The 12519-nt window shown below is 40.1% G+C and overlaps 1 protein-coding gene across 1 annotated transcript in view; it reads right to left on the bottom strand.

Moving 5' to 3' along the window:
• Positions 1–12519, bottom strand: part of sha (shavenoid) — a 52559-nt gene that overhangs the window by 7128 nt on the left and 32912 nt on the right. The window contains exons 2-5 of the mRNA XM_043432208.1: positions 8436–8562; positions 7998–8174; positions 665–778; positions 448–581 (exon numbers count right to left, since the gene is read on the bottom strand). Of these exons, the coding sequence (XP_043288143.1) occupies positions 448–581; positions 665–778; positions 7998–8174; positions 8436–8547 (537 nt within the window). The 5' untranslated portion in view covers positions 8548–8562. The remainder of the gene's footprint in view (positions 1–447; positions 582–664; positions 779–7997; positions 8175–8435; positions 8563–12519) is intronic.

Raw genomic sequence — 12519 nt, 5'->3', positions numbered from 1 at the left:
AGCTTTTAATGTTTAGTTTAAAAATGAATATTTCAATTTACTTAAAAATGTTTTAAAATAATTTTTAACGTTTAATTTATAAAAAATCAATACTTTTTATCAATACGTTTTAAAGATCAATAAAATCAATACGTTTTAAAGATTTGTTTAGTTTTTAATATTCAGCTGAAGAATGAATATTTCAATTTATTAAAAAATTTTTTTTATCATTTTTGACGTTGGGTTACGAATAATCAATATTTTCGATCGTCCGTTTAAACATTTTTCAAAATTCCTCATATTTATCGGCCCCCACAGCTGTCGGGGCTTCCAGGTTTTCCATTTGTCGAAAATCTTTGAGGAACTTGACAAAAGATACCAAAAACCCAAGAATTTTGTAAATAATTCAAAAAATGTTGTAAGTAGTCTAAAAAATTTGGAAAAATTTTTGTTCCCCCGCGAGTTTACCTGTAAAAAAGTTCTTCCCTCGTCGCGAAAGAGCCTGAACGGTGGCTCAGCGTTCGAGAGATTTCTCAGCTCGATCCATCCGGATTTACCGAGTTGTTGAGAGCCAGCGATTCCGCAAACCGGTGTAGTGACACCTTTGACATATAATTAAGCATGAACGTTTGTTTTCGTGTTAATTGAATGTAAAGAAAAGGATAATGAGCGGGTCGGTATTTACCCTCGAAGCGAATTTCCGCTTGGGGATAAATGATCTGTCCCCGTTGAGGCAAAAAAATGTAGGGGACCTTCTCGACGTGGCCGGAACTGCTGACGAAACCTGCGACGTTGCATTCTGCGAAAAAAACCAAGAAAAAATTTTTTTTTTTTTAATTTTTTTTGTTTTTTTTTTGTTTTTTTTTATTTCGATAAATTCGAGAATTTTTTTATCTTCTTCTTATCTTGCTGGGGAAAAGTCAAACTGTTAGCCGAAATGTATGTTGTTGCTCCTGCCATTAGTTTCCCACTACCGAGTGACGTCGGCATGAGAGAGAAAAAAGGCTTTTTTTATCTTCCAGTAATTGGCCCGTGGCAGTTATTTTTATGTTCTGGTTTTTGCAGCACTTTTTATTAAGGGGTCACTCTAATTCGTTCCTCGCCACGGAGATCCTCCGGGGGCGATTATTTTTATTGGTGTTTTCACTAATTAATTGCCCGACTAATGAACCTGCTGATGGAATAACCTGAGAACAAGATTGATCGACGATTTTTCGAGTTTTTATTCGAATCACACATTTTTTTTGCTTCTTAAGGGCTCGAACGAGAAATCCTCCCAGAAATGGTCTCTGTGGCCATTTTTTTCACCGATCGAGCCAGTCGAATCTGCTCGGAATAAAAAAACCTCGACCTGGAGGCTCGCCGCCGGGGAAATTCGAGGAAATTTTGAAAACGTTCATTTTTTTAACATCGGCGAGTCCTCGCAACGAAAAAATTCGATTTTCGACTCAAAAAAACAGCCAAATTTGAATAAAGTTTTTGTTTCTCCTAGTTTCGATTTCGCTGCCTCATCACGTTCTAAGAGATCCGAATAATATTTCGAGCCGATAAAACAAAAAATCGATTTTCCGAAAATTCTACACCCGAATTAAGCCCTTAATTGGACGTGAAAATCCTCGAGTCCGAAAACATGCCGACGAATCCTGTGATTTTAATCGAGGAAACAAACACGATTAAATTCTCATCTAATATGAATTTGTTCGATGAAAAATGAAAAAAAAAATAAAATAAAATAAAAAAAAAACGAAAAAAAAAAATAAGTCTCTCCATTTCGTTGCGGGTCTGTGGATCGATTCCACGTGATCGGTCACGTATAAATATCAGTCACGTTGATCCGATCTCGACTCGTCGATCTCTGGGGCTGGGCGTTACACGTCGGTAAGTTCAAACGACTCGTGGGTCGGAGCGGAATGGGGGGGGGGGGGGGGGGAAATCGGGATCGAGAGGCGCGTGTAACTCGAGCGCGACTTCTGGGCAAAAATTTAAAAGTCGGTTCACACGTGGGCCAAAATTTTTGAATTTTATCGCTTCGTTCGAATTTTTTATTAATTTTTCGTTCAGAGCCTCTCGAAGAGGTTCGGAGATATTGTGAAAAAAACGAGGAGTACCTGTGAGGAGGGTTAGTGAGCTGGAAGCGAGCTGGAAGTAAGTTTGAAAGTAAAAAAACTACGGGAGCGAATGAATTTGAGTATGAAAGTAGATAAAAAATTATTGGATGAAAAAAATTTTTGTAAATTTTGAGTAAAAATGAAAACCGCCAATCTCGAAATGACCGAAAACCGAGTTCGGCCACCAGACGATATTCGGAAATATAAAAAATGGATTTTGAAAAAAAATATGGATGGAAAGAAAAAACGAGATCGAGGCTCGGTGCGTGCGCCGCGTGCAAAAAGAATCGAGATCGAGGACTCGAGCTCAGAGAAGCGTCGAGGAGCGTTTCTCATTGGAGCACTTCTGACATAATTGCACACGATGTGATCGATTATTGGGTCCCTCAAAAGTGTATCAGATCTCGTGATAAGATACAAAATAAGAGAGACTGAAAAGGAGGGCCCATAAAAAATGGTCTGGAAAACGGGGCCCCACCCATTCGATAAGCAAGCTAACAAAAATTTCTTGCTCCCCCCCCCCCCCCGCCCGCACGTTCTTTTTCTCAATGCTGCGCCTCTCCGATCCTCAAACCTGCCGCTGCTCCAAATTTTTATTCTCATTTTCGTCCACCTTTCCCTCGATTAAAATACGTCATCGGGACGTGCTTAATTACACTTTTTCAACTCCGATAAAAAGCTGCTGCCATTTCCGACGAGTTTTGTGAAGAAATATTCGATTTTCTGGACCTACCAAAAAGTGAGGAAGCGAATATAGTTGGCAACGTTTCCTCGCTACCTCTGCCTGAGAATTCGACTCATTTTATTCTCGATCAATGTTTCCGTCCTCGAATAACCTCAGGAAAAGGTTTTATTCAAAGAAAAACGGAAAAAAGTGTAATAAATACTGAGAAAACTGAAAAATTGGAGGGAAAATTGAAAAGTTAAAAAAAAATGAATACATGGAAGTTGGAAAAGTTGAAAAAATTGGAAAAAGTATATAGTGAAAAATTGACGAGTTTTAAAACTCGAAAAAAGGATATGAAACACTGAAAAATTCACGAAAAAATGGAAAAGTTAAAAAAGAATTTAAATACTAGAAAGTTTGAAAAGTTGAAAAAACTGAAAAATTGAAAAAATTGTAAAAAAAGGTTGTAAAAAATCGAGGGATAATTGATCGGATGGAAGCCGAGAGAATCGTTTAAGGGAATTTATAATGTTGGCAGCCGAGGTTTGCGGCGTTGAGAAAGTATTTGAGAGTTTAGCTCCGCAATGAATAATGGGCTTGGAGTTGTCGGTTATTCGACATCGCATAAAGATCGTTTATCTTCAAGATTTGCGGATTTACATGTGTGGATACACGTTCGGTGATCATTCCCAAGGATTTTCCCGGAGCCTCGTGGCTTCCTATCGATGGAAACACGTGCAAAAAGCAGCAGCCACGGGATTTTAAATCCCTGGCTATTGCGAAGACTCGCCATTCCAGAATCCGGGAACGACGATCGCGCGTCCTCGTACAGAGAGAAAATAGCTGGGACAACGTGCGTGATTAACGCGCCACGACCTTTCTCCCGTTGGTAGCAAACAAGAGGTTAGCAGGATGAAGATCCGGAGAATAAAAAATACCAACAACGATTAGATCGTGTCGCCGCACTCAGCGTGATAGCCTTCGATATAAAAACCTCTCTTGACCTTGACCTCTCAGTTGGCCTTAATTGGCCAATAACGAAACAGTCTAAGATCCCTAACTTTCCATTTTGTCCAATCAAGTGGAAAACACGTTTTTCGAGTCAATTCCGAACTATTTTTTCCAATTTTTTCATTGTCACAACCTTGAACTGACCTTAAATTGACCTTGGAAGTAAAAAATCCTTGACCTTGACCTCCGTTGTCTTTATTTGACCGAAAACAAAATGATCCAAGATCCAAAACTTTCAATTTTCTACCATAAAAAGCACAATTCTCAATTGACCTTCGGTTGACCCCGAACCGACCGTAAATTCACCTTGGAAGCAAAAATCCTTGACCTTGTCCCCCGTTGACTCGAATTGGCCGAAAACAAGATCGTCTGAGATCCAAAACTTTTAATTTTGTCCCGTCAAAACGGAAATTTTGAATCGACCTTGAACCGAATTCAAGGTCCGCTCGCCACCGGCTCGAATCAAGCGAGGTCACGAAATAGAAATCGTTCGGAGTGGAATAATACGCGGCGATGCCGTGTTCTCTTCGGCCGCGGTCCTGTAGGAGGAAAAACGTTGGGAGAACGTTCGAAAACAGCTCGTTCGCTTGTCCAGTGGAGCTTGCAATCGTTTCGAGTTCTTGCGGTACTTTCGAGGTCGCGTTAACCACCCTCCCGTTCCCATGAACGTTTCGCCGCCTTATTCTCCCCCCGCAGTCGTTTTCCCCCTTGAAATCTCAATTTATCGTTCAACATGGAGGAACAAGGCAGCACACGAAATTAAAAAGTACGTTGACTCCTAACGAGGCGACATCCCAGTGACCTTTCGTGACCTCGAGGTCACCTTGCCGATCACCAGGACGACAAGCCTCCGGAGGACACCTCCGAAGTCTGTTTTCCTCGATCACCGACTCCACTTTTCACACATTTTCAATTCTCGTCCCATTTCCATCGCCTCGTTGCCATCAACGAATCAACTACTCGTAGGTAATCGCATTGTCAACAGCCATTTGTACGTGGCACCAGAGACAGCTCTGACAAACGACCTTCGCACGGCCCCTTGGGTGACTTTCAACTTTTTTTTTCTCTCTATCGCTTTTCACCGCTTTTTCACAACTCGAGACAAGAAATGTTCTGCTGTCAAGTGGATTGAGTGGTTACCAGCTACTGGTGCACCAGCTCCTCGTCCCGACGTTGATTTCTCACTATGATCGATATTCAGGTCGAAGCTTATCTCGTTTCAACTCTTTTTTTCGTATTCATGTTCCCAGGGGACGCGTGCCACTGTCTTGCCACGTTTAGGGACCTCGTTCGACTAATTTTATTCTTCAATGCTTTTTTTAATTTGATTTTTATTATTTTTTGATATTTCAAAAAACAGCAAAAATGGAACTCGAAAAATGAACGGTTTCGAGGCCACTGTGCTGGCTCCGAGGGGAGCCGGAGCTTGGAGTCGAAAATCTCTCATACAATTGCTTAGAAGTTTCTCGAAGTAACCTCCGAGAAAAGATGCTGGATTCGTTGCTGTTATTTCTCGAAACGTACATTTCGAAGGCTCTGACAAATGCATTGATAAATATTTGGGTTTCGTATAATGAGTGCTGGGTCATTATGAAAATTGATCATGACTCGAGCTCCCACTCAGATTCATTCGTGTATTTAAATACGTTTTGTATCAGCAGGAGACTTTGCTTCATTTATATTCATTCGAGAGTCGAGAGTGAAGCGTGTTTTTGCCACCTGGAAGCGAGTCAAAGAAACTCGTTCTCCACGAGTTCAGTTACTGGAGGTTTTTTCGTACTGAAAAAGCCTCTGTCTCTTGATATTTTTCAAATTTTTTTCGTATTGGACTGTAATTCGATTTGCGACGAGCTCTGAAGATCGATCGATCGCATTAAAAACATTAATGACAGTAATTCCTGATGTCACGAGTGACACTCGAAGAATCGTTGCCACGTCGTCTGAATTTGAATGAATTAATGTTGCAGCTGATGAATTTTGTGCAGGCTGTTATTTGGCGAAGGGATTTCGATGAATAATCACATCGAGAAAGTCTCTCAGTCTCGAAAAATTATTCATGAAAGTTGTAGCGATGTGCTCGTAATTTATTCGACAGATCGAGAGGAATCGATCGCTACGAATGTTGTTGCCATGTAAAATCGTAGTTTATCCCCTTAAATTCCAGAATTTATGGTTTTTCGAAGGAAATAACGAGCGAGATTATACGAGAGGAGAGAATTTAATCCAACGTGAATAAACGACAAGCCGGAGACGCCTGGAACTTGAAACAGCAGTGGATTCGTAAAAATGTGAAAAAACGATGAGATTGAAAGGTGGGTATCTCGTCTCGGATGCTCGAAAATACGAGGCGGGGTCGAAAAATATATGAAATGCTTAATCCATAATTGCCTTTGGAATAATATTTAAACCGGCTACCTTCTGTCCCGGTGATGATTGCAGTGATGACGAGCGATTTCGAGCGAGGCGAAAAAAGAGGCGCAGCGATGAGCGAGGCTCTCCTTTCGGAGGGATACGTACGACACGCGATTAACCGCCTTGTCGGAATCTGGATAATTTTAACACAGACCTTTTCGTGCCTCGCTTCAAAGGGAGCAAACATCTACTGGCTTCGAGAAGTGAAAAAATAAAAAAATGTACAGGGCGTTTCATGTACAGGGGAAGAAAAAATCGCCAACTATTTTAATCACACAATCAAAAATCGATTAATATAATGACGTAGCAGAGCAAATATTTGCTGGGCTCGTATTCTTCTCACTTTTATTCCTTCCCCCACGATCTCCAACGTAATATTCCGCCATTTTTCATCAAGATTGAGCCACGCCGCACAAAGCTTTTTCCTTCTTCCTTGCCCACTTCATTCTCAGGCCCAACAACGATTTGCCTTATTCGCAGAAATTCGTGGCGCCAATTAAATGTGGAGTAACGAGAGAAGAAACGAGGCAACAATCATTTTCTCACTTGAACGCTCCCAACAATTTTTTTCGAAAATTGGTTTAAATGGAGCCGAACGCAAAAGTGGCAGTTCGATCGGTAAGTAAATGCACCATTTCACGCATATTTCGATAAACATGAATACATATGCGTGTGTGATAAGACGCTCCACTTCTCAGGATCATTCTCCTCTCTTTTCCTGGGTAGTTTGTCGACGGCTCGTGCGTCTTATAATCAGTTATTACCAGACAGACTAAACCCTTCATCTCCCCGATCGATTGCCCAATTTCAGCCCTTTTTTTACACATCGCAGCATCCCTTTTTATTCTTCTCTGCGCTAAATTATCTCCGAAATTTCCAACGAATTGGAGCAAGATTTTCAAAAATTTCAAATCCTTGACAAGATTTTAAAAAAGATTTCAAATCATTTTCAAAATACTTGAAATCATTTTGACAGTTTATGGATTTATTTTAAGGGGGAATATCAGTGTAAAAAAAAAGAAAGGGCTTGGGCCCAAAAGAGTTTCTGTACGGTCCAAGGATAGCAAACTCATCGGTAAGAACTTGTCTTATATTAATATTTAAGGTACATCATTCAATTTTATCTTCTCAAAACTTTGAATGCGTTTTTCTCGAAAGCATGTTTTTTGACCTGGTTGACAGCACAACTCTGTCAAATTTTGTCCAATCGACTTCATTCAAAAAGGATTCTCTTCGAAAAACTCATCGCTATTGTCGCATAGTAGAGTTTTCTTTTTTCAATTGTTCACGTTGTTTTTCTATTAACAATTTACTGCAAAATTTTTGTGTAAAATTTGATTTTTTTTAAATGGCCATCATTTTTTTCTAATCAAAATTTCCAAATTTTCTGCGATGCTGCGATAGCTGTATTATTATAATTTAATAATCTTTTTGAATTTTTGATTTCAAGTGCTTGCTTGTGCACTTGATCGAACCGTTTTAAAAAAAAAAAAAAAATTCCCAAAAAATACCTCATTTTTCAGCCCGTCACAAGTTTCAAATAATTTTAAAAATTATACAAAAACCCTGAAAATATTTTGTTTAACAAAAAATCGAAAAAGTCTGCTTACGGAGACTCGAAAACTCGAAAAGTATTTTGAGCATAAAAATCTTCGAAAAAACGTTTCCCAACGTTCTCGAGTATTAAATCTAATGCAGTCGAATGGCCCCATTCCTTTATTTCCATAATTACAAATTCAAGATGGAAATATGGACGAGTATTTGAAATGCTCTCATCACGTGACGCTTTGAATCTCCCTTTTTTATTTATTTCAACTCACCGTGTATGTCGCTCACGCAAATGTGAAGATCCTCACGAAAAACGGGCAGGGCACCGTTGCATTGACACACACAAGTGCCATTCGTTATGGAAATTCCTGTCGTCGAAGTGGCAGTCGCACGTGAATAAGAGCTTCCCGTGCCGCTGCTTAATTCCGCGCAGGCTCCGTTACAGGATCCTCGAAAAAAAAAAGAAAAACAATAAAAAAAAAAAAAATAAAAAAAATTTAAAAAAAAATGCGATAGATTTATTAAAAAAATATTTCATATTTAAAACTATTATTTTTATTATTTGTTCAATTAATCAGAGATTAAAATTTTTAAAATTGTAACCTTTCGAACTTTAATAATTTCATTTCTTTTCAAATTCAACATGATTTTGTTCGCATTTGAATAAAAACGTTTTTTTTTTTTTTCCAATCAATCGAATCCCGGTTTACCTTCAGCAGTAAAAATGTCCCCATCGACGTGACGAATGACGGAAAGCTCGTCGCAGGATACGGCAGCAAGGAGTTGGAGTAAGCTCGAGAGTACGAGGACCGGAAGTGGCATTTTATCGTCAGCATTCTGAAAAAAATCAAAAGTACGGAGCCAAAGTGAGCAACGCCAGTGAATGAGATGAACGAGACCGAAAATCGAGGAAGCAGCGCATCGATTGGTGACTAAGCGAACGAAGATGCTGCAGCTAAATACAGCGAATCACACACAACTTTTTGGATCCTCTCGGGCAAAATAAGTGAAAGGAATAAATACACGAAAATACGTCAAATCTCCCCTGGTCACGTGTGCCTGCACTCGAGTCGAGTGAGCATGCTGAACTGCGCGATCGATCGATCGAACACTGCGCAAAGCAATCGGTATCGTACGAAGAAGAAGAAGAAGAAGAAGACGGGAAAGAGGAAGACTGAGAATCGGCATTCGTATGTACAGTGGATTTGCTACGGTATATCGATCTGCACGAGAGTCGTACCGATATAATCGTAAATGTGTTCCCCGGACTTGTGCCCGAGCAGATAGATCATCGGTTCTGCGAAGAATTTCCGTTCCCTTTTTTCGTCTCGATATTTTCCATTTGCTTGTTTTTACGTTTTAGAATCGTCGAGTTTACGAGAGACTCGTACGGTTATTGCGCGATGAATACACATGCGACGCGTTTTTTAAATCGTTTGTAATTGAGACGTAACGTATCTGATCGAGAAAACGTCGATTCTTTGCTCGAGCGAATATGTTCGAAGCGGTACTCGGCTGATTTAATCAATTTATTCGCTAATTACGTGACTCGGACGGGCCTTTTTTTGGTGGGACAATATTCCCAGGTTTTGAGTCCCCTCAGCGCGGGGCGAGGGCGCCAAGGACTCGGCGAGTCATCTCGAGATGCTTAGAGGACTTTTAGTCATTTCAGAGCTTTCCAAATTTTCCTATTATTCAATTCTTCAAGTTCGAGGACCATTTTTTCTCCTAACATTTTCGACTTAAACTAGTTCGGACGTTAAGCTCCACGTTTTTTTCATGTAAATGATAATTTAAGGTGCCCCGATAACGATAAGCAAGTTCCTTCAAAAAGAACACTATCTTCCGGGGCTTTTGGAAAAGAAAACATGAAAAAGCTTGAGTTTTCGACGCGTCGAAAGCGGATGTCGATCATCAACTTTTTTGTTTGTTTTTTTTTTATTTTTTTTTTTATTTATTTTTTATTGAACTTCGGCCAGTTTATTTAAAGTGTCACCGGTACCGATTCGATCATTGACTAGTCAAGTTGAAGTGAAAATAAGTGTTTGTTAATGTCATTAATAATTTATACTTGAAATTAATCGACATAAATTAGTTGCAAACTTGGTTAGTCACAGGCCGGTCGAACTGCTTAAATTGCTCGTTCCGAGTACTAATTCAATTGTCGAGTGACAAAGTGCAAAAAACAGTGTCGATTGTGAGGGTGGTTTGGAGTATAAATGGAGTTTATTTCCGAGTAGATCCCTCGAAAGTTCCGAGTCCATAAAGTGTTGCGAGCTCGGGTTGTAACTTTCCGGAGATTCTTTCATTCCGCGACGCTGTGTCGCGTCCCGGTGTACCACAGCCGAAGGTCCACTTAGCGAAGAAATTCCCGCTGAACGGCGAGCATTTGCCACAGATTGACCACGAGACCGAGGGAAAGGTTGACGCGTGTGATGATGCACTAGTTCGCGTCTGGTGGCAATTTTCCTCGCGCGCTTACGTCGATCATCGGTGCGTGGCGAGCGCGAGACATGCCGACTCTCTGCATGAGGTCGACCATCTTCGTCATTTATTTTCCCATCCTTTTATTACTATTTTTCACGATTCTCATCCTCCGCTTTTTTTATCGTGGTCCTTCGCCTTCCAACGGGATCTAACGAGTACCGTCGTATCGAGGGACCAGTGCGGACTTGCCCAACACCGGAATGACCGGCAAAAAGTAACGAAAAAACAACCGAAGAAGCTAAAAGTTGTCAAGAAACGATGAAAGATGGAAAAATCAACATTTTTCCTGCGACTTTGGAACAAACGTACTATAACGGCCTTGGAACCCTGCCAGAATAATATTAGAACGACCTTGAAAGGACGTTAGAATGAGCTCGTCATGACCTCGAACCGACAGGGACAGACTGGAAGGAGCTTGGAGCGACCTTGGAAAAGTTGAACAATCCTGGTCCCCGTAGCATTGACCTTGAGCCACGAATAAACGACCTTGAGCTATTCGTACTTCCCAGGGCGTGACCTTGAATCCATTTCCAAAGACCTTGTCTATATCAAAATCATTGATCCTGGAGGAAGAAATGAAAATTTTCATCTTTCGTCTTCACTTCGTAATCGGAAATCACTGAAAGGTCATTACACGAGTTCATCGAAGACGAAAATGTTCGTTCTCCTAATTGCTGCTGTTCTCCATAACTCAATGTTTTATTAACGAGGCTTTGCCCCGCGGTGTTAAGTAAAAAGTTGACTCGCTTTGCACAGCCAAAGAAGAAATGAATTTTCGTCTTTTCAGATGCCCCCATCGCTCTCTTCTGATTGTACTAACGATCTCGAGGACGCAATTATCGCCGCGTGTCGTGGGAAAAAAGGCGTGTATATAGCCAAGTACATAAACAAGGGGCGGGGGAAGAGGTTCGTTTCTCATTTCAACGCCGACGAAACGCCATTTCTCTCTTTCTTATTCGCAGTCCATTCGGTCCTCTGACCTTCTTCCCCCTTAAATCATTCTCTTCCGAGTCTTTCGGAGGCGCATGAGCCCCGAATGCGGCATCGAAATGCGTAAGGCCCTTAATGATCGCTCACCTTCTGCCTTCTTCCGTTAAAAGATCCACGTCGATCGTTATGAATTACTCCGGATCATTATGAATTGGTGGTCGTTACCGAACGCCAGTGGAGTGTCGCACAAGCTTTTTCTTCCTACCGAAAGCCCGCCCGGCTGCTCCGGACACGCCAGGAATCCGGAGAGAAATTCTCTCGTCTTCGTTACACCATGACAGCAGCAACGACCGACTATCTTTGCAGCAACGTCGCCTCGTTAACGGCCGCCGCTCTATGAATGGTCGAGTTTGCAACTACTTTACGTTGATTTATTTAAACTCTAAATTATTAATCAAATTAACAAGCTTACAATGAGAATATTTTTCTCACTAGAATCTCATAAAATGCTTTAAAAATATTATAAAAGATCTAATTCATACTTCAACTTGACTGGTTAAGGAGGTTTGATCGCGACGATACAATGTTGCCATGCCTGAATCATGTCGAAAAAGAAAAAATTTCAAAATTATAAGAATTTCATAAAATTTCGTAAATTTATTCTCTCAAAATATATATGAGAATATAAATTTTTTGAAAATTTTTCTACTACATAAACTCTCGAGTAATCGAACATTAAAGTTCGCGTGTATAAGCAAAGAGTTCACAAAAAATATCTAGAGTCGTGGCAGCGACTCGCTGAGACAAGTACATTTATGTTGTGACGAGTCGCTGCCAGAGAGTCTTTACAGGAGCGATAGCGTTTCCAATTGTTATCGAAAATTTTCAAAATTTGTTTCTTTAATAATTAAATAATTAGAGTAATTCAGAGAATACTATAAGTTGACGTATTTTTTATTTATTTTTTTCTCTTTCGTTTGCGACCTCTTCGAGCTCTGTAGCTCAACGCATTGAAGAGATATTAATTATTTATTTTTTAATAGCATCAAAAAATGGCTCGGATTTTCGCACACATTTTTTATGTTTATTTGTTTTTTATTTAGTGACAAATCTGGTGCTACAGTCGTACATCTCGTGCATAAGAACTTCGATCTAACGCTCAATTATTCGATAACCGTGTGGTGAAGATTTTTGAAAAAAATTGTATCTGCATACTCGATGCCAAAGAATGTTATCACCAAATTTTATCACATTCTGATTATCAAGAGACTCGGTAGAGTCTCGGGACAAGTACATACGATATCAATTTGAGGACAAGTTTTTTATTAGTAATTCCGAGCTTTAACATTATGAAATTGTTCTAAGAAGCGTTTAAAA

Source organism: Venturia canescens, chromosome 11 (assembly GCF_019457755.1).
Source record: "Venturia canescens isolate UGA chromosome 11, ASM1945775v1, whole genome shotgun sequence".
Classification (NCBI taxonomy): Eukaryota; Metazoa; Arthropoda; class Insecta; order Hymenoptera; family Ichneumonidae; genus Venturia; species Venturia canescens.
Note: the sequence above shows the minus strand (reverse complement) of the source record. Positions and strands in the feature narration are given on the sequence as shown.